This window comes from Carassius carassius, chromosome 46 (assembly GCF_963082965.1).
Source record: "Carassius carassius chromosome 46, fCarCar2.1, whole genome shotgun sequence".
In the NCBI taxonomy this organism is placed as follows: Eukaryota; Metazoa; Chordata; class Actinopteri; order Cypriniformes; family Cyprinidae; genus Carassius; species Carassius carassius.
The window spans coordinates 24,176,148-24,196,977 of NC_081800.1; the positions used below are offsets into that span (position 1 = coordinate 24,176,148).

A 20,830-nucleotide genomic window follows, 5' to 3' on the forward strand; every position below is an offset into this window, starting at 1 on the left:
AACAATATACACTACAGGTCAGTAATTTGGGGTCAGTAATTTTTTTTTCTTTTTTTTTTTAATAAAATCTATATTTTTTCAGCAAGGATGTGTTAAATTGATAAAAAGTGATAGTAAAGAAAATAAATGATTAGAATATATATTATTAGAAATATTTTTTATTTATTTTGAATAAATGCAGTTCTTTTTAACCTTTTATTCATCAAATATATTAGACAGCAGAACTGTTTCCAACACTAATAAATCAGAATATTAGAATGATTTCTAAATGATCATGAGATCGACTGGATGTTACATGGGACACTGAAGAATGGAGTAATGATGCTGAAAATTCAGCTTTGCGTCACAGGAATCAAATTTTTTTTTTAAGTATATTCAAATAGAAAACTATTATTTTAAGTTGTAATAATGTAATAATATTTCACATATTACTGTTTTTTCTGCATTTTTGATCAAATAAATGCAGGCTTGATAAGCAGAAGAAACTTCTTTCAAAAACATTAAAAATAGTAATGTTTCCAAACTTTTGGTCTGTACTGTATATATATATAGTATATTCAAATAGAAAACAGTTATTTGAAAATGTGATAATATTACACAATATTAATGTTTTTACTGTAGAATAAGACAAACTTATATACTTGATTAATATAATATAATATAATATAATATAATATAATATAATATAATATAATATAATATAATATAATATAATATAATATAATATAATTAATATAAAGTTTGTTAGGTTTTGGAATATGATGCAATAGATATAGTTGATGAAAAACGAAGGAGAAAAAAAAATCTTTTTAGATGTCAAACATCGTTGGACATGTTTATAGTTAAAATGATGAACTTTACAAGTAGTAAATATAAGTGACTGATAAGTGACTTCCACAAAAATTACCTCAAGACCAAATAATTATTTAAAAAGTGTCTCAGAATCTAAAGAAAAGCTCTAGCATTATTCGTTTGTTATTTTTATATCTGATGCATCGACATTCAGTGTGCTTTAAGTGTCCAAATATTATTTTGAGGTCGCTGTTTTTTATGCAGTAAGACTTTTGGGAAATCAGAAGGGTAATATGGAAAATATTCCTCCTTCAAACAGATTATTCAAGGATCACTCAGTCTTCCTCAAATGTGCTTCAGATGTGTGTCACTTCACACTATATCAAATTTTCCAGTTCTGTTTGCATAATGTCTAGTGCATGTCAGCCTTAGACCGAGACTGTGTGTGTGTGTGAGAGAGAGAGACATGGACATTTATCTTCTGTGCAGTGCTAATGCCCTGATACTGACTACAGCCTGAACACAGCAGCGTTTGTGTCGGTGAACAGGCCGTCGGCGCAGCGCTCAGTATGTGTGCTTGTAGGAACAGCTTTGCGTGTGTCAGTCCTCCTGTGGAGCCGTGTTGCTTAAGCACCATACTTTGAAATCAAGCATGAATAATTAAGACATTTCACACGGCTGCTTTAACGATACATTACATGAGAGGAAATAGGTCAAGTGCTAGTTTTGGAAACACCACCAGCACGGATCCTTATTGAGTAAAACGTAACTACTTTGACTTAACCCCCCACTGGCAGGAAGTTAAATGATTATTATTAGCACTATTATTTCTCATAAGATAAACGATGATAAATGAGTCTATCCTGCAGCAATTTGCTTTGTTGCATATCTTTTCAATCTTTTATCCATGGAAACCTATTTCCACTAAGGTAATTGAAAAATCTGTTAAATGAAAAAGGTAATTAGGAGTTTTTATCTTACAGTTTTGACTTTTTATTATTGCATTGCTGCATTTAAATCTCACAATTAACATGTAAACTTGCAATTCTTGTTTATAACTCGCCATTCTGTAAAAGAAAAGTCTGAATTGTGAGGTAAAATGTTGCAATTACTTTTTGCATTTTTATTCTGTGGCAGAAACAACAACGGCCATAAAGAAATAAACTTACAAGACATTTACATGTTAATTTTGATCAAGCTTTTTCCCAGTGTTCAGATGTTTATTAATTTATGCATTCATGCAAACATTTAATGATTAATGATTATTATGCAAAACTAAATGTTCCCTTTCAGTCGGTCACGTTCGACGTTACGAATGGGATCTCGCCCGAGAGCCCAATCACCTTCGAGTGGTACAAAACGAGCCAATGTTACACAAAGTACCTTGGTCTGCGGGATTTGCATCGCAAGCTCCGCCCCGCAGAGCGGGTATATAAGGAGCAACGTGAGCAACTCGCAGTCAAGCTTTCGCTTCGGATCCGAGCACATCGTGTGCTGCTTTCACCGGAATGCTACAAGCAAGAGTCACTGGTGTTGGTGTGACGGCGCGATTCAGCGGTTCGTTTGGGTTTCCTGCGACACGCTTCAACACCTCTGAAAGAGCCAATTTCTTTCACAAAAGAGATACGGGCCGATTTGCGTCTTTTTAAAGATGTAATTTCGCCCGTGTGTTTCTGGGTGCGGTCGATACATCGCTCCTTGTGACGGCCACGATCGTTGTGTCACGTGTCTGGGCTTCCAGCACGCTGAGACTGCGTTCGTGGATGGCTCATGTTCTCATTGCGGGGACATGACCATCTCGGCCTTGAGATCGAGACTCGATTACCTTAAAAGGTATAGAGTCTCCTCTGCCACACCCCGTTCTAGCTCTTCTTCTCGTAAGAGGGCTACTTCGGCTGGTGGCCAGGGTGATCTGAAGGTTACTGTGTGGGCTTCCCTGTCGCAGCCAGTCGAGTTTCCGGATGAGTTGACATGGAAGTTTCATGGAAGGCACCTTTAACTGCCCGAAACCGTTCTGGTACTTCCTCCGCCTTCACTGCCCTCGATGGCGGGGCGGCCAATGGGTATGCTTGGATTCCCCTGGTGGAGCGTTCTGTCCACAGAGCACCTCCGCTTGGCGTGGCGGTCCCAAGCTGCCCTCCAAGGCATGTAAGTTCTCATCCACGCTTGTGGCCAAGGCTTACAGAGCTGCGCCCTGTATGCCATGGCCTCACTTCAGGTCTATCAGGCCAAGCTGCTCCGGCAGCTGCACGAGGGCAGTGCTGACCCAGGGGTTTTGCAAGAGCTCCTTGGGTCAGGTGATGTCCACTTTGGTGGTCCAGGAGCGCCACCTATGGCTGAACCTGGCAGACATGAGGGAGTCTGATCGGGCTCAGCTCCTCAACTCCCCGGTCTCCCAGGATGGCCTCTTCGGCGATGTGGTAGAGAGCTTTGCCCAGCAGTTCTCTGCCGCCCAGAAGCAGTCTGAGGCCATGAGACACATCCTGCCCTGGTGTCCCACTGCTGCCTCCGCCCCGCCGCCGGCACAGCCGAACGACAGTTGGCGACGTGCTTCCTCGCTGCTCTCGTTCTCCTCTTCCCTTGCCAGTCTCCATGCAAAGCCGGCTCAAGAACGCTTCGCCTTCTTATGCCCCGCACTCCGCCCCCGCTAAGGGACGCTATGCCTCCCATGCCGGGGCTGTCTGCTCCACCACGATGCCCCACTGTGGGTACGCCTGTAGTGCCCTTGACCCCGCTGGTTCAAAATCAAGTGCATTTTCGAATGCATTCATCCGATGGATTGGTTTGCAGCGATCGACCTGAAGGACGCGTACGCTTGTATCTCCAGCACTGTTAATGTCCAACACTTGTGTACATGCCCCTTGGTCAGCCCTGTGTGGGAATAGGTGCCTCCATGTGGTGTGATTCCCCTTTCTGGGCAATCCCACGTGTGTATGTCCACAGTAAGTCTCTCCGCAGCATGTGTCTTTCCCTTGGCAAGCCCCTTGCCAGCTCTGTCGTTGAAACTTCCACCCTGCGGCTGGGTACCTCAGAGTTCTTATGTATCACCACCTGGGTGGATATCTGCCTTCTGTAAGTCCTCCCACGGGCAGGCAGCCAGCTAGCATACGTCCAGCTGGAATATGCTACCCAGTGTATTCTGTGTAAGTTATGAGCCCTCACTCGTGCTGGCCTTGCGACAGGGTGCTATCACTCACACGGGTCGCTGGAAGACAGCCATTTGGCATTTCGTAAGGGACCCCATTCGTAACGTCGAACATGACCGACTGAAAGGGAACGTCTTGGTTACATATGTAACCCTCATTCCCTGAAGAAGGGAACGGAGCCGTTACGTCCCCTTGCCACATTGCTGTTCCGCTGAACGGCCGGGTCACTGGCTCTGCTCCTCAGCGAAGACTTGAATGCGAGTTGCTCGCGTTGCTCCTTATATACCCGCTCTGCGGGGCGGAGCTCGCGATGCAAATCCCGCAGACCAAGGTGCTTTGTGTACCTTTTGGCTCGTTTTGTACCACTCGAAGGTGATTGGGGTCTCCCATTCGTAACGTCTCCGTTCCCTCCTTCAGGGAACGAGGGTTACATACGTAACCAAGACGTTAGTGTATCAGTCAGGATTTGCTTAAAGGAATAGTTTTATATAAAACAGTTTTATTTATTTTTTTATTTAGTGATTTAACATGGCAGATATTATAACTATGAGCAGAATTTTTATTGAAATGAGCTGCATTAATATTTTGTGTTTAACGGAAAATGTAACCGCATGCAATACTGTTTAAAGCTTGGGTCGATAAGAATGATTGATTGATTGGTTGATTGGTTGATTGATTGATTGGTTCATTGGTTCATTGATTTTTATTTGTATTTATTTACTTATTCATTCATTCATTTTGGAAATGAGTCTCTTGTACCTACAAAGGCTGATCAAAAATGATCTAATATTGTACTAAACAAAAAAATAGTATTATTGTGAAATGTTTTTACCATTTAAAATAAATGCTTGCTTTATTTTTAAATGTAATTTATTCCCATGTTACCTTAAGAACATTTATCAATTTTGAAAGTCTATGCTGATCAATATTTTTGTGGAAAACATTATGCTTTTTTTCTGGATTCTTTTTCATAAACAAAATGTTTAAAATATAAGCATTTATTGGAAATAGAAATATTTCATAACATGTTTAATGTCAGCATTGTCATTTATTTTTTGTATTTTTTTTTTTATTTAAAAATTTTTTTTTTTTTACAATATAATGCATCTGTGCTGAATAAAAGTAATACTTTCTCGACAGAAAATCTTACTGGTCCCAGACTTTTGAACTTTTAAATGTATGGATTTGAACAACAGGAATTTTCTTTTCTGTTAAACTATTTATTCTTTTTTTTTATGGTTTTTATTCTAGCTCATGCATGTTTACAATATTTGCTGTAAGGTTTGTGCATATAAAAGTGTCTTCAGCTACAGTTTGTTTTGTATAACTGAACATGTCATTTGGTCAGAATTCTGCAGATTCGATCTGAACCCCCATGATTCTGTTGATCTGGTTTTCTCTTCATCTCAAGGAAGGAAAATCTGTGATTGTAGCCTCTGCACATGATTGTTCCCCTCAGCTAATCCAACATCCTGTGAAAACACACATCTTTACATACACAAACAATATGTTTGCATACTCACAGGAAAAGGTCACGTTCTCTTTTATGCAGCCTTGACAAGTGGAGGCCTATCAGGAGGAGCACCTTTGTGTTTGGGCAGCGTTTGTGGTGTTTTACCCCTCCTGCATTTCATCAAATATTTGCTGCATTGTCCTTCCTTCATGAAAACCAATTCCTCAAGACAAAAACTGCTTAAGGGAACCAAAATATAGAATGTGGCAACGCATTTCCATCCTACATGTGGCCTTCAGATGTTAATTATCGTGCACGAATATTGATCGCTTAGCTGAGATTCTCGATGAAAATATCAGGCAAAATATTCTCGTCTTAAAAGGTTTCAAGCAGCAAGGCAGCCTATTTGATTTCACTTGTGGTTCTTTCCTCGACTTTTAATTGGGTTATATGCATTAGATTTTCAAATTAAGCATCTGCTGTTAACAGTATGCATATGTTGTTGTTCTACTTTGAAAATTACAGCTCTCAAGACTTCAATCACCGCCTGTCCGTATCACATGAAATTTCAGCTTTGAATCAGAAGCAGGTTTGGAATCCCCAGGCCTTGACTCTTTCATCATGGGGAGTGCATTTTAATTAGCTCGCCTCGCAGAACTGACGATTTGCACCACGGCTGCGGAACAAAACATTGAAAACCCCTACCATGCAAATTAACACTGTGTCGCATTCAATGGCAACAGTTGCAAATATTTTCTTATGTCAGTCAGCTTCAGACTAAAACTTACAAGGGCTTTTTTTTAGTCTGCAAAATTAAGTTTACAGTGTGTTATGAAGGCTTGTATAGTGTCAACGCTAAGATTTGTTTGTTTGCATTAGTATTATGAGCCCTTGCTCTTTCTATCCATCATTCTATCTATCTATCCATCCATCCATGAAAGTTCAAACTTCAAGAATTTGTAAATCAATGCCTTGACAAACTTTTTCTTGTATGATAAATGCACACTGTACATAATACAGTTTTAGAAATTTCTTTAAATTTCACTTTATTTTAATTCTACTTGCTAACATTCAAATTCAAACTGAAATTACGCATTCTGCTTGGATCTTCAATTCAAACTGAATTTGAATATGAAAGGTATTCTGAATTCCAGTTTGAACAACACTAAACACACCTGTGGACTGTTAACTGATATCAATGTCATACTGGCCAACAGACATCGCATATGACAAAATACCCCTACTGTATGTTACAGCTTATAAACTCTTATGCACTTCAGTAAAATACGCTTAATGCTGGTCAAGAGATGGCTGGTGCAATGTGCCAGCCGTACAATACATGCAGATAGAGCTATAGTGCCTTGTGTGTGTGTGTGTGTGTGTGTGTGTGTGTGCGTGTGTTAGCGTTTAAACACAGAGGGTGTTAAAAGCTCTCAGACAGGTATGGTCAGAGTGGAGGCTCAACACTGATTGATCGGCAGAGTTCATGTCAAGTTCACGGGAGGTATCTGCCATCATCGCTCGGTGACTGGCATCCGCACATCAGTGTGAGGAGAGGGGGAAAGCAGGCTAGAAAACAGGAGGATCAAGTAATGTCACCACATAACAGATGAACAAAGGCAGCATCATCTCTCTGTATGACAGCAGGATCATTTATCACACAGTAATGGTGGGAGGGGGCGTGTGCGCTGAGGTCATCTGTAGTCTGTGAGTAATGGCCACTCATTTGTTTATCGGTGACCTCAATAATCAGAGCTGGTGAGAGGTCGGGACACAAATGGTGAGACACTGGAGAGCTTCAACCTTGTACGACTACAGTTGCGCTGTAATGAAGCTGTGCCGAACAATGTATTGTGCTGCTCATTGTTGCTGTTACTGTGACATCATAATGGTTTTCAAGATTTCAATGTTTCTATGGTCTCGGTTTAAATCAAAATGCTTGTCTGGGTTTGTGTCATTATACTGGATGAATTTGGGGAATCTGTCTTTCTGTCTATTTTTATACTTTTTTTAAGCATCTATATTAAGTGTAGCCCAAAAAAATTATTACACCTAATTTAGCTACTGAACAAAATAGTATATTGCATATATTTTGTTCACTAACAATCAATAATTATACTCTACACTATAACATTTTTTCTTTGTTTTCACACAACGTTTACTCTGTGTATTTAATGTTTTATTTTTGGCCTAATGTATGCCTTCATAAACATGTCCAGAATTGAAGTATATACTGCACACAAATTGTTGTATAACCTATAGTAGACCAACAATAATAATATTTAAGCAGCTACTGAACATACATTGCACACAAGTTGTTCATTAATTATCAATACTACACTATAGCATGAACACTCTAGCCTGTGTTTTCTTTATTTTCACATTGTGTATTTAATGCTTGAATTCTTGGCTCAGTGCATTTATAAATATGTCTTAATACATATATACAATTTAACATGTCTGCTTATTGATTACCACAACAACAAACGCTTCATTTCTCAGCTATTAAAAATAACTAGCCTACTTTTTTAGCTACTAAAACGTAAAAAAAAATGTGTGCAATTTTAAAGCATATACTGTACCAGCTTTTGCATATAGACATGTAAATGTAAGTAATTACCACGGCAATGGCAATTATATCTCATTTCTGGCAGCTACTGAAAATAATTACACATGACATGCACGTTATTCATTATCACGCTGCACTGTGTCATTACACCGAAGCGCTCAGCTCGCAGCATCTCTCTAAACTCCAGCCTGAAGCGGCAGAGAAACGCTATGAGGCTGCTCTAGTGGGCTGTCTCATGTTTTCTCCGGCCTCTGTCTCTTTAATAAACTCGTGGTTATCCAGTGTAACAAATGTCTCGCTGCCATCATCAAGTCCAGAGGAGGAGGAGTTTTTAATGTTCAGTTTGTTCTATGGATCGATGTTTGCTGCTGGCTTCGCCGTGTGTGTGAGCGTGTGTGATATATACACTATTTTTGTCTGTCCTTTTCCTACTACGTTTCATACGAGACCGGGAGTCTAAGCGATTGACAGCGTTCGTCCTTTTGGCGTGGGAAACAAAAAAGAAAAGAAGAAGAAGAGACGGAAAGAAATGCAAAGCAAAGCAAAACAATCCGCCATAGACCTGTCTATCTAGGAAGGAGAGGTATATTTAAAAAGAGACACCTGATTTCTGGACAGCATTTCTGAAATACTGGATTGTACGGAACTGAAGTGCATTAGAGAGTCGCTATTGCGTGTGTATCAGAGCACTTATAGCCTACTGAATTTCACCTGGGCTCAATTTCACTGTACGTGAACTAAAGAGAGTTGAACATGCCAAGGAGGAAACAGCAGGCACCCAAAAGGGCTGCGGGTAAGATTCAACCTGACACCTATCATTTCACATTTATCCCAACACGAATATTGCCTTTCATACGCGTCTTAAGCTCACGAGCGTGCGGATTTGTATCTGAATGAGCCTCTTTTTATCTTGTGAAATAGTATGATGAAAGTGATAGCGCTGTTTTAAAAAGAGGATGTGTTCAATATCGGAGAATGATGCTTTGATACACTGCGAAAGGATACGCTTCGGTTCCCGACAAAATCCGGCGAAAGTTTTTAAACTTCTCTGTTTCATGTTTAAATGAATGTAAACACGCTTGTTTAGAACGTAAACAACGTTCGTTTTACATCCTCAAATGAATAGCGTGCTTGAAAATCGTAACGTTTTAGCATTACAAACGGACCGAGTAGTGAACCTTGTGTAACCCCTACGGTGCGACAAAAAAATCATGCTCTTAATCAAAATTTCTGAAATGTTTTCCAGTAAAAATATGTAAATATTCTTAAAACAACATCAGTTTACGTCATATTTTCAGATTGTCTTTTAAAACAAGTGCTAATACCATATGCAGTTCTGTTTTTCAAGTAATTTGTCTTGTTTTAAAGATCTTTGTGTATGTATGAGAATATAGTGGAAGTAGGCTAAATTATAGTTTAGGCAAGGCTCGCTTCTTGGCCTATTTGCAGTGTTAATTTTCAGCTGTTGTCAGTGGCTGTTGTTCATACAATGAAGTAAAACGAACCATATTTTCATTTTAAACTAGTGTGATTATATTTATTTACACGTTAAATAGTTTTGGAGTTAAAAAGTGTAGCCTTTAGTCAGATTTTGTTGGGAACCGAAGCGCGACGCGTTTATGTATCTTAATAGACATAGAGGAAATACGGAGTGATTTTGGATAGATGTGCTGCTTTGGATCAGAATATCAGTTGAACTTCCTACGAACCCATAATATCTCATAGAGAAACGGACACACACAAACGGGGTGAATGCATGCACACACGTGCGGGCGCACGCGCTCGAGAGTACGGAATATGCAAGAATAAGACCGTTTACATCGTTTGTTTATGTTTCAATTACATGATGAGGCGAGCTCCGTTTTTTTTTGCGTTTAACTTGTATAACGTTGTCAGAACACTTTTTGTTTCATGTTCTGTCTCAAAGCCTCTTAATCTAACTACCTAGACAGCATTTTTGAAAGCATAACTTATATAATGATCATGATTATGTCTAGACAAGAATAATCAAGAAGCATCTTTAGTGTAGCTAAAACAATGAATGGAAATAGTTCTTTATGAAAAAAGACATTTTGTTTCCTTTAATTGTGTAGTGTTGACAGTACACTTTCTTTCATATACTGTGTGTCAAATCCCTTTGACCTCCCTACCTATATGTAGCCTACATGTAGCATTTTGAATAATGTTCATAAATCACCTGTGCTGTCTAAAAATGCTGTCTAGGTAGGAGACACACAAGGTTTTGAAACACTGCCATAATTTTGTCATGCACAGCAATGCAACTGGCTGTTTACCAGAAGGCTTCTCAATGAAACATTTTCTTTTTTCCTTTCCCCCTCGGGCTTTCACTTGGTATATGATTGATCACACATCACGTTAGATTTATTGATAGATTAATTTATAATAGATGCATTTATCACCAGTTGTTTGTTAGCCTTCCCATGTCCTCAGGTGGTGGTTATTCGGTTTATTAAAACGATGATGATGCTCCTTTAAACAGTTACGTTTTTTTTTCCTGGCTTTCTGAAATAGTTTACCTTTAAAATTGTAGGGTTTGAATATTTTTGGAACAGTTTAACTAAGTGTTAATCTTTTATTTGATTTTGTATTTCTAGACAAAGCCCATTCATTGCGGTGTTTTCTTTCCTTTAAGAGAAGTACGCTACAATTGCTAGGAGCCTAACTTTGCTTTGGAAGGTGCGTACCGCAGGTTATTGTTTTTGTGTACATTGACGCCAGATGCGTCAGACTCTTTATGAGGTGGAAGGATGATCACTCTTTATAATAACAGTAGACAAACCCCACAGATGGTCATCAGACTCTGCCAGCAATGGCGGATATTAGAACCCCCTGAAGACACTAAGTCCCTTCTTCCTCATTTCTACTTTGTCTGTCACTTTCCGTCACACGCACACATATTCGTCACTCCTCCTAAAAGCCCCTTTCCCTTTAACAAAGGCGGCACAATTATTGGGTGAACTTTTGCGAAGATTCCTAAGCGATCCCTTTACACGCTCTGGGCCTGCTCGCCTGTAATCTGGTAAATGTGTCAGCCCTATGGAGAAATAAGCCTTCCAGAAGAGTTTCTTCATTGTTGAGGTAATTGTCTTCTCTTTGACAGGCACATTCATCAGTGGCTTAATGGTCAATCAAAAGTTGGCAGGCAGAGTGTTTTCATTCTTTCCTATCCACTACATTAGGAATACTTAATCAAAATGTCTCCCGGTAATGGCTATGAAGAGTTCATGACTGACTGATCTGTTGTCTGCGCAGATAGAAAATTAACAGCTCGGCGCAGGAGAGATGTGGGCCCGAAGATAAACAAATTGTGCATTAATATTTCATCTCCGAGACCTGGGATGTGCTATCAGCGGCAGAATATTCCAGGCCCGTGTTGTCATTCCCCCCCACCTGCTTTCTCCTGACCCCCACCCCTCAAACCCCCACCTATATTCTTGAAGTCTTTTTGCAGCTGTAACTCATTTCCCTTGATGACTTTACTGGGGTTACAGAGAGTGACGACAAATTGATTACCTGGCAGAGCAAGAATGGAGCGGCGAGAGAGACGCAAGCTGACAGTCATGTTATAATAATATGTTTAATGATGTGTGGAGGGGTGAACAAGGAGAGGGAGAGGTATTAAAATAAGACCAGAGAAGATGCAAGGAATGAGTTTTTATACCCCCCCCCCACCTCCACCAACACCACCACCTTTTGTACCATTTTTTGTACAGTCTTTTTAAGACGTACTGGGCTTAAAATAGCTTTCATTTCGGTATGTGGACACGATTATCCTTTTTTTTTTTGCTTTGGAAATGCAGCCATTTAGACACATCCCTGTGGTTAATATTTGTTGTGTGACTTTAGTTAGCGGTCACAAAAAAGTCAGATGTATTGGATTTACAGTATCTGCATCAGAAAGTTAAGGATTTTACATTTCACCATTATGAAATAAACTGCAATTCTTTTCTCTCCAGTCTTATTTTAGTATCATTAAGATAGTATTTATAATAAATATTTTTATCATATATATATTTTAATATTTATATACTGTAGTTCTTTTTTTTGTTGTTTTTGATTATGGTTATTATTCATGTATGTAATCAGTCGTGATTATTTTGCCGAAGATCCAAAATTGAGCAATATTATAATTATTGTTATGAATAAATGTGCTTTCATTTGGCCATTAAGCTTCCTTAAGGTCACATGGTTAGTTTCGCAGATATCTGATGATTGTTTTCATGATGATTATAGTAGCATCTGAAGCATTTCAGTTAGTAAGTTTGATTCATTTTTGTGAGTCAGTTCAATGAAGTGATTCTTTGAACCACTCTGACTTTGGCTCATTTATTTGTTCTGAATCTCTGAATGGGTAGACAGATATTTTCCATTAGGATGTGTTTATATTTTATATAAAAGAAACGTATTCTTAATCTAGTGATAGCTAGTGCAGAAAACGTGATATGAGTATTTATAACTAGAATTTTAATGTATGAATCAAGAATTTTAAATCTACTTGGCAACAGTGCTTGTTTAGTCAAAATGATGGTTCCTTCCTATCATTGAAAGAAATTCTTTTACACCTTTTCAGAACAAACACTAGTCACTATATTTCCCAGTCTGCACAGAAATATGACTGTACAGGGTTTATTAGTGTGCAGTGCGGTGATATTTTTCACTGGATTATGTTTCTAATCAGTTTTTGAATAGCCCGTGCTTCAAACTGCTAGCCCAATTTGTTGTTAACAAGATAAATTGGAGAACAGACAAAGGCATTAAGTGTTGCACTGCCAACTAAGTGAGTGGCAGGGGCTTCTGGGAATTGGCTCGCTCAAAGTCCTCTTAAGTGGTTTGTTCTGGAAACATCAGCGGTTGCTGATAGTCTAGTCAAGGTAGAGACGGTCCAGCACTGAATTTAGGACGAAAGTTCTGAGCTCGGTAATTTGATGATCATTTTCTTGTCATGGCACGTAAAATGTTTGTTTGATAATATCATTAACTTCACGAATGGCAGGAAAGAGTGTTCAAGGCCACTTATATGTAGCCGTCTTTCCAGTATTAGCTATTTCTTTGTATCCCGTATTGTACTAATACCCCAGTGTTTGTTTATATGAGTGTAACAGTTAAACCACAGCAACGTTTATCCTGTCTCCATTGTGGTGATGTCATGATATTTCCGCCAGCGTGCAGGTGGAGTTGGCAGTATCACTTTGTGAGGCTTTGCTCCAGGAGTCAGACAGGGCGGTGCTGCGTCTAGGTGAGAGAGGAGAAGCTCCCGTGCCCCAGATCGCTCTGCACTCTACTCCACTCCTTAAAAGAGGGAAAAAATCCCTGCATCCTGATTGGACACGAGCACCACGTTGCCTCGTACCCCCACTGCCGCAACCGCGCGTTCACCTTGCCTTCCCTCAGAGATCTGCGCCAGTTTCCAGGCAAATGACACAATTTGATACACCAGCGGGGCGATCGAGGAGGATAATGTTTTTACGCGATCATCTCAGCAAAAAGCTATTTCTATTGCTTTTTTCTTCATTAAACACAACAATGATGAGGTTACGGAGAGACTTTATTGCTCTCGGGCTGAAACTCATTACTCCTGCCAGACATCCGAGTATAAAAGAAATTACGAAATGGCATTTTGTACCGGCTCTCCGCAGATACAGCATGTCTGGGAGATTGAGGTCGAGGGAGAAAGGGAGAGTTGATCTGTGTCAATTTCTCGAGTGAAAGTCAGACAGGGGGGAAAAGGCCTAACGACAACACAAAACGCCTTTTGTGCGTGCCGGATTTGATTACCGGCAGGAATTTTGATGGTGTCGCAGCGTAGTTAAAACAGGATGCCAAAACGCATCTGACTCTCGGGAAAGCAGTTCTTACCCCATAAAGATTGTTAATGGACTTATTTCAGTAATCGTCGGCTTGCCATATGCTTCCAAAGTTGCTCAAAACAATCAGTGAGGGCTCATATTACTGTGAGCAGATGGATTTCAGACAGGGTGCTGCGTCCGGGCTGAGAACTGTGGCTCAGGATCGCGTTTCACATCTCGCTGTCATATTTACCCCTCTCCTCCGCGATAGGATCCTGTTGATATGAACACAAAGCTTTATTCTGTTTTAAAGATGTTGTGATCACAAGGGAACCAGTCAGAAACAGTGTGCCCATTACTTATTACACGAGATACTCATGTTTTCTCTTTGTTTTTTGTCTGCAGAGTGACTGATATTATGGACAGATATATCAACTGGCCCGATTATTAGGCCGTTTTGAGAATATTGAATGAAGTGAAGTGAAGTGAAGTGAAGTGAAGTGACATTCGGCCAAGTATGGTGACCCATACTCAGAATTTGTGCTCTGCATTTAACCCATCCGAAGTGCACACACACAGAGCAGTGAACACACACACACACTGTGAACACACACCCGGAGCAGTGGGCAGCCATTTTTTATGCTGCGGCGCCCGGGGAGCAGTTGGGGGTTCGGTGCCTTGCTCAAGGGCACCTCAGTCGTGGTATTGAGGGTGGTGAGAGAACTGTACATGCACTCCCCCCACCCACAATTCCTGCCGGCCCGGGACTCGAACCCACAACCCTTCGATTGGGAGTCCGATTCTCTAACCACCAGGCCACGACTTCCCCCTAATCAAGTATGGTGACCCATACTCAGAATTTGTGCTCTGCATTTAACCCATCCGAAATGCACACACACAGAGCAGTGAACACACACACACACACTGTGAGCACACACCCAGAGCAGTGGGCAGCCTTTTATGCTGCGGCGCCCGGGGAGCAGTTGGGGGTTCGATGCCTTGCTCAAGGGCACCTAAGTCATGGTATTGAAGGTGGAGAGAGAACTGTACATGCACTCCCCCCACCCACAATTCCTGCCAGCCCGGGACTCGAACTCACAACCTTTCGATTGGGAGTCCGACTCTCTAACCATTAGGCCACGACTTCCCCCTAAATGTAGTTGTTTGGCTGATGTGACGAGTGGGGCGGGGCCGAGGGATGTGGGAACACGAGTGAGGCCGGTGGAGTGATTGGGAAATCCGCTACACCTGCGACCCACCACCGGTCTTGAGTCCCACAGAGGAGATGGAAGGATATAAAACTGGAGCGACGACAGTGAAGGACGAGAGAGGACCAGGCCTGGGCTTTTAGTTGTGTTTTGGTTTTTATTTGTGCGCACCAGTCGTCCGTGAGGGGCTGGTGCGCTGTTTTGTGTTTATTTTGTTATTAAAGTTTCATGTTGATTGTCCGCCGGTTCCCGCCTCCTTCTTCCCGATGATTATTAAGGCTTAATTCATTACAGTGGTGCCGAAGCCCGGGAGAAGGAGGGACGCGCTGCTGAAGATCCCTCGCCGCTGTGGTGAATCCGCGGTGCCACAGAGCAGGCGAGGAGAATGCCGCCATGGACGCTCAAGGCGGTGGACTGGAACGAGTTGCCGGGGATGGGCGAGCTCGCTGCCGACCGCCCACGATATGGAGAGACGGCTGCCGTCCGTGAGGGAGCGGAGGAGTCTGCGCCGTTCGCCAGGGGGCCGGAGCCTGCTGCCTCAGTGAAGGAATCCGGAGGAGCAGGGAACGGGGGAATCCTGCCGGCTGCCCAAAACCGGAGGAGCCGTCGCTGTCCATCGGCGGCGGAGGAGTGTCGTGCCGTCCGCCGAGGGCCGTCCAGTGCCATAGCCAGGCACCGCGGTGGAGATCACCCAGCTGGTGGAGGGACGAGCAGCAGTGCGTCTGGGAACCGGAATTTTTTTGTTTTTTTCCTCTCTCCCCTCTCTCTTGTCTCTGTCGCTCCTCCTTCCATCTTCGTTTCTCTCGTCTCGTCTGTCCTACCCCCAGGTTCCCGCAGGTCCCCGTGAGCTGTCCCCCCCGGAGGGAGGGGGAGGGGGGGGCTTGAGTAGAGTGCAGTCTCGAGGGTACCCCCCGACCTGCGAGGTGTCGCAGTGGGGCGGGGCCGAGGGATGTGGGAACACGAGTGAGGCCGGTGGAGTGATTGGGAAATCCGCTACACCTGCGACCCACCACCGGTCTTGAGTCCCACAGAGGAGATGGAAGGATATAAAACTGGAGCGACGACAGTGAAGGACGAGAGAGGACCAGGCCTGGGCTTTTAGTTGTGTTTTGGTTTTTATTTGCGCGCACCAGTCGTCCGTGAGGGGCTGGTGCTCTGTTTTGTGTTTATTTTGTTATTAAAGTTTCATGTTGATTTCCGCCGGTTCCCGCCTCCTTCTTGCCGAAGATTACAAAGGTTGTAATTCATTACAGCTGATTAACACAGATGTGCTCGATGTCCTTATATTAGCTCCAAAATCAGTGTTTTGTTGAATAATTAATATATATAAATTAAAAAATGAATTGTTGTCATTGTCTTCTTGAAAATTGCTGCAGATAATATGACACTCAAACACACTCAGAGCATGTGTTGTTTGTTGTTGATCTGTGTACCGAGCCTGTCTAACCATGTTTGATTACGTTATATTTCATCTTGTGAGACGTGTCTGTAACTCGACCTCTTGATGCTCGTGTTCCTGTGACGACCCTACTTTCTCTCTGGCCTCCCTACAGTTTGTGAGAAGATGGCAGAAAACTGAGCCTTAAAACAGACAGAAACTTCATTCATCTTAAAATAAAATTGTCCACCGTGTACCTGATTTGCTTCCAATCAAGTGCTTAATGAGTCTCAATTAAGATTTATTATGCAAATTAACCCTGGCCTGCTACAGTCTATGGGGCAGGAGCTATGACAGTATTTTGTTAATCATACAATCTTTATTAATTAAAAAGGAAAACTTACACAAGATCAGTCTCGGGCCTGAGAGTCTACAGGAAAATATAAAGCGCTTTACATTTCCTGAAATATAAATTGATATATTTATATCATTTATACATATTGTTTTTATTATTATTATTATTATTAATATTATTTTTTAAATATATTTATATAATTTTTAATTTATTTGTCATCATAGGCTTCTAAACTAGACAGACACATTTACTGCAGATATTATATTTTTATAATTTTTAATAGATATAATTTTATAACCAAGAATAATTATCTCTAATTGCATGTATTTTTCATATTTACTAACTATGTGTCATCTTATTTTTACAGGCACTACATCAAATTTTAATTTCACATTATTATTAAACCTTAGCCTTGACTAAGAGGCATTTGAAAGGAATATTTAATTAAAGCATCTGTGGAAATCAGATTGATTAATGCATGCAATAAATGGATAGCTACAATACTTTAAAACACGTTTGAAATCTTAAAGGCGTCCGTCTCCTCACTACTCCGCTGGCGAGTGTCCAAACAGCACCGAGTCATAAACCTCAGGCCTTTTTTTGTGTCTTCATTTAACATGGCCGCTGATGTCTTTCCGACAGCTTTATAGCTGACAAGTTTCATGGCACGTCATGGCGTGCAATTACACAGAAACTAATTTGATGAATCAACTCGATATTCTCGAGTCCTGGCTGGCCTTTCAGTCCATTTTCTACCTAGAGGTCAGCGGGAGCGCAGAGCTTCAGCGGCGTGCGGCTGTAATGATCAGGAGAGCGTGAGCATGATACCATATGCAAACACAATTGTTATTTATACTTATGTTGGAGGACCATTTTAGAGTCAATCATTTGCATATTTTTGCATGTTTTAGAGTGAATCATTTACATATTTGTGCTCTTTAGTAAACATAACAAATAACAACAGTTAAGTGAATTTCTGCATGCGCTAGGAGCTTGTTTCTCACCCTTTAATCACAGGGGGACAGAATTTTTGTGGCCTCAGTCCAAAGACTGGTTAATTGTAGCCATTCACTCAAACCACCGTAGGCTCCTAACCTAGACAGCGCACCTTTTTTACCATACAGATGTTTTAAAACTGTAAAATGTTGCTTTGATGCCTGAATAGCTCACATGTGTGCATCCGAAGGCAATGTATGATTGTTTTGCAAACTAATTAATTTTAACTATGACTTTTCACAAACATTAGTGTTCTGATTGGAATCGCAAAGATGCTGGTTTTGATGGAGCGAGTCTGCCAAAATGTCTTGTTTGTGTCCTTGCAGAGCTCTGAGTAGACGCCCGCACGAGCCGCACCGTTCTTCTGAAACTAACAGCTTAATTGAAACTCATTAAACAGCTCTGACAGCTTAGGTGTCCTTGCAGGATATAGAATAATTCAGTTGTACTAACAACTTGATTAAGAAAACCGGATGAACATATTAATGGTTAGAGGCGTCGTGCTGGTACAAGATTTAACAATGCTGCAGTGTGTGGATAAAAATAATAAAAAATGATAATAATGGCTGATGGTGAATGTTTTAACACAGTATGCCATGGTAAAATATCAAACTGATAGTTTATGTTTTTAAATCATATTACCATAAAAAATTTGGGGGTGGTAAGAAGCTGTGTTTATTTGATCTAAATACAGTAAATCCAGTAAAATTTAATTGAAATAGAACAAAAATTATTATTTAATGTAATAAATTCAATTTCACAAATTGTATATTGAGACAGCGTGTATATATATATATATATATATATATATATATATATATATATATATATATATATATATATATATATATATATATATATATAAATGATACTTTTGACATTTTAATAGTTCAATGAATATGTAATGACTTACTATAATACTTTTATGTATATTATAATATGAATATAATTTACATTATAGATGCAATTGCATCTATGCCAAAAGCAATTTCAGCTGCATTTATGGTAAAGAAATGTCATCTATATTTTTTCAAAAGTGAAAATGAACAGGTATGTGTGCAAATGCACAGGCCTTGTCGGTTAGATTAATGACAAACTATTCACTGACACAGTGACAAAAGATTCAATACTTGACATGAGCCTGAAAAAAATACACATCCCACATCGTCTCTGCTGGAAATGAACGGCAATAGGAATTTGCCAAGAACTGATGGCCCCTATAATGAGTGTATGACTAATATTGCAATTTAGCAAAAGAAAATAAATGTGAGCAAACCAGTGAAATTATGCAGCATTACACTCCGCTGTGAAGAAGAACTCTCTCCACTAAAGATCCCAGCAAATGTAATTTCTCCTATTAATTGCCGTGCCCTCTTGAAACATTTTCCAACTTTGTGAAAGCCTCGATCATTTTAGTGAGGGTGAGAAGAATGAGTGTGATGGAGCTCCTTTTATCTTCTTTTACAAGACTTCAAGTCAAATAGAAAGTTGAACTTCATGTGATTAGAAACTTGCTGAGGCTCACAGTTCTTTCACTCTCTGCAGACATGTTAATCGACATTATTAACATTAACTTCTCTGCGGCAATTCTCACCTTTTTTACATCTAAAGGAACAGTTCACTATAAAAATGGAGATTCTTTTACTATTTACACTCCCAAGTCTATATTGTCTTTTTCAGTAGATGACTAGTTTCATGTAGCCAGACATTCAGACTGATGACAGAATGGTCTGGGAACCTTGGTAGCTTTGAAAGGCCAAGGACCGCCCAAGAGGCCATTTGACTGACAGATAAAGCAACCAATCACGCTTCATTTTGTGCCGTGTCATGTCTAGGGGCGTGGACATGTCCACACAATAACAGATGGGTGTGTAAAACTATTGGACGTATTTTAAAGACTCTATGCCATGAAGTTTGCATATTTCACATACTTTAGAAAATCCAGCATTTAGTTGATCCTGGTAAGTGCTCATCGTCACATCGTAAACACAACGGCTTTCTTTTTCCATGAGGGGTTTAGCGTCACAGCATATTTGTTTCCAGGCAGAACATTATAAAGAATGCGACTCGCATGTCTCCCGAAGTGTTTCCAATTTTGTGTGACATATGCATCAGACATTCAGCTGACGGTCCGTGACGTCTGACGCTGAGACTATGACAGAAGGAGAATTTTTGAAAAATCTTCATACAGCAAATCTTCATTTCATGGCAACAATGTCTGTCAAACTCTAAAAACTCAATAAAACTGAGGTTTTACATTGTATTTTAAGTCCTGTGAAGCTTAATTGCACCAGAAAGAGCTTTGTTTTCAGAATTTCTCCTTTTGTGATCTACTGTATGTAAAACAATGATTTTGCTGTGTCTTATGAAGCTTTATGATAATTATGATAAAAAAAGTTTGCAAACTGATAAAAATGGAATGTTCCCGTAACATACTTTTCTATCCCATAGAAGAAGAAAAAAACGGTTTGATCATTCAGAGAACATTCTGAAATAAGGTTTTCAAAACTTAATGGGAACATTAGCAAAACATTCTTAGAACAAATGTATTTTAGCTGGGTCCATGACAAACAGACAGGGCCGTCGCAAGTGGGGTGAAAGGTGGTGACGTTTATAGGGGCCCACGGATGAGTGGGGGCCCCCGGCGAGTGAATCATGATAGAAACTGAACTGTCCCTTTAAACTCTGCCTGTGTTTAAAAGTTAAAAATTTCCAATCATGTCCTAAATGAATTCTAACATGGCACGCCAAATCCACCTTACTAATGACATTACGAGTACATTTTCCCTTTGGCATGACTGAATTATACAAAAACCGCTAATATTAACATTCAGATTCTCTCATTAAACTTTACGTGGCACTCGTCAACCAAACAGCCAATCAGATCCCTGCGCATCTGCTGGTATCTGTCAATATGCGCATTCCTCCAACTTTTCGGCAGGCTCGTCACACTCCTCACCATTTTGTAAATCTGAAAGGGGGGGATTTCCTCAAAGAAGGGATTTATAGCTTCATGGCTGCTTCACATGATTGATAGCACACAGTGGAGCCTTTGTACAGGAAGAAGCATGCCTCACTGTGGGCCAACTGCATCTGTCTGAAACAAAACATGATGCCAGGCCTTCC

The 20,830-nt window shown here is 40.5% G+C and overlaps 1 protein-coding gene across 1 annotated transcript in view; it reads left to right on the plus strand.

The window, feature by feature from the left end:
* The first annotated feature begins 8,120 nt into the window (after positions 1-8,120).
* The window catches only part of LOC132129063 (teashirt homolog 2-like), a 60,767-nt gene continuing 48,057 nt past the window's right edge, over positions 8,121-20,830 (plus strand). The window contains exon 1 of the mRNA XM_059540485.1: positions 8,121-8,753. Within this exon, the coding sequence (XP_059396468.1) occupies positions 8,714-8,753 (40 nt within the window). The 5' untranslated portion in view covers positions 8,121-8,713. The remainder of the gene's footprint in view (positions 8,754-20,830) is intronic.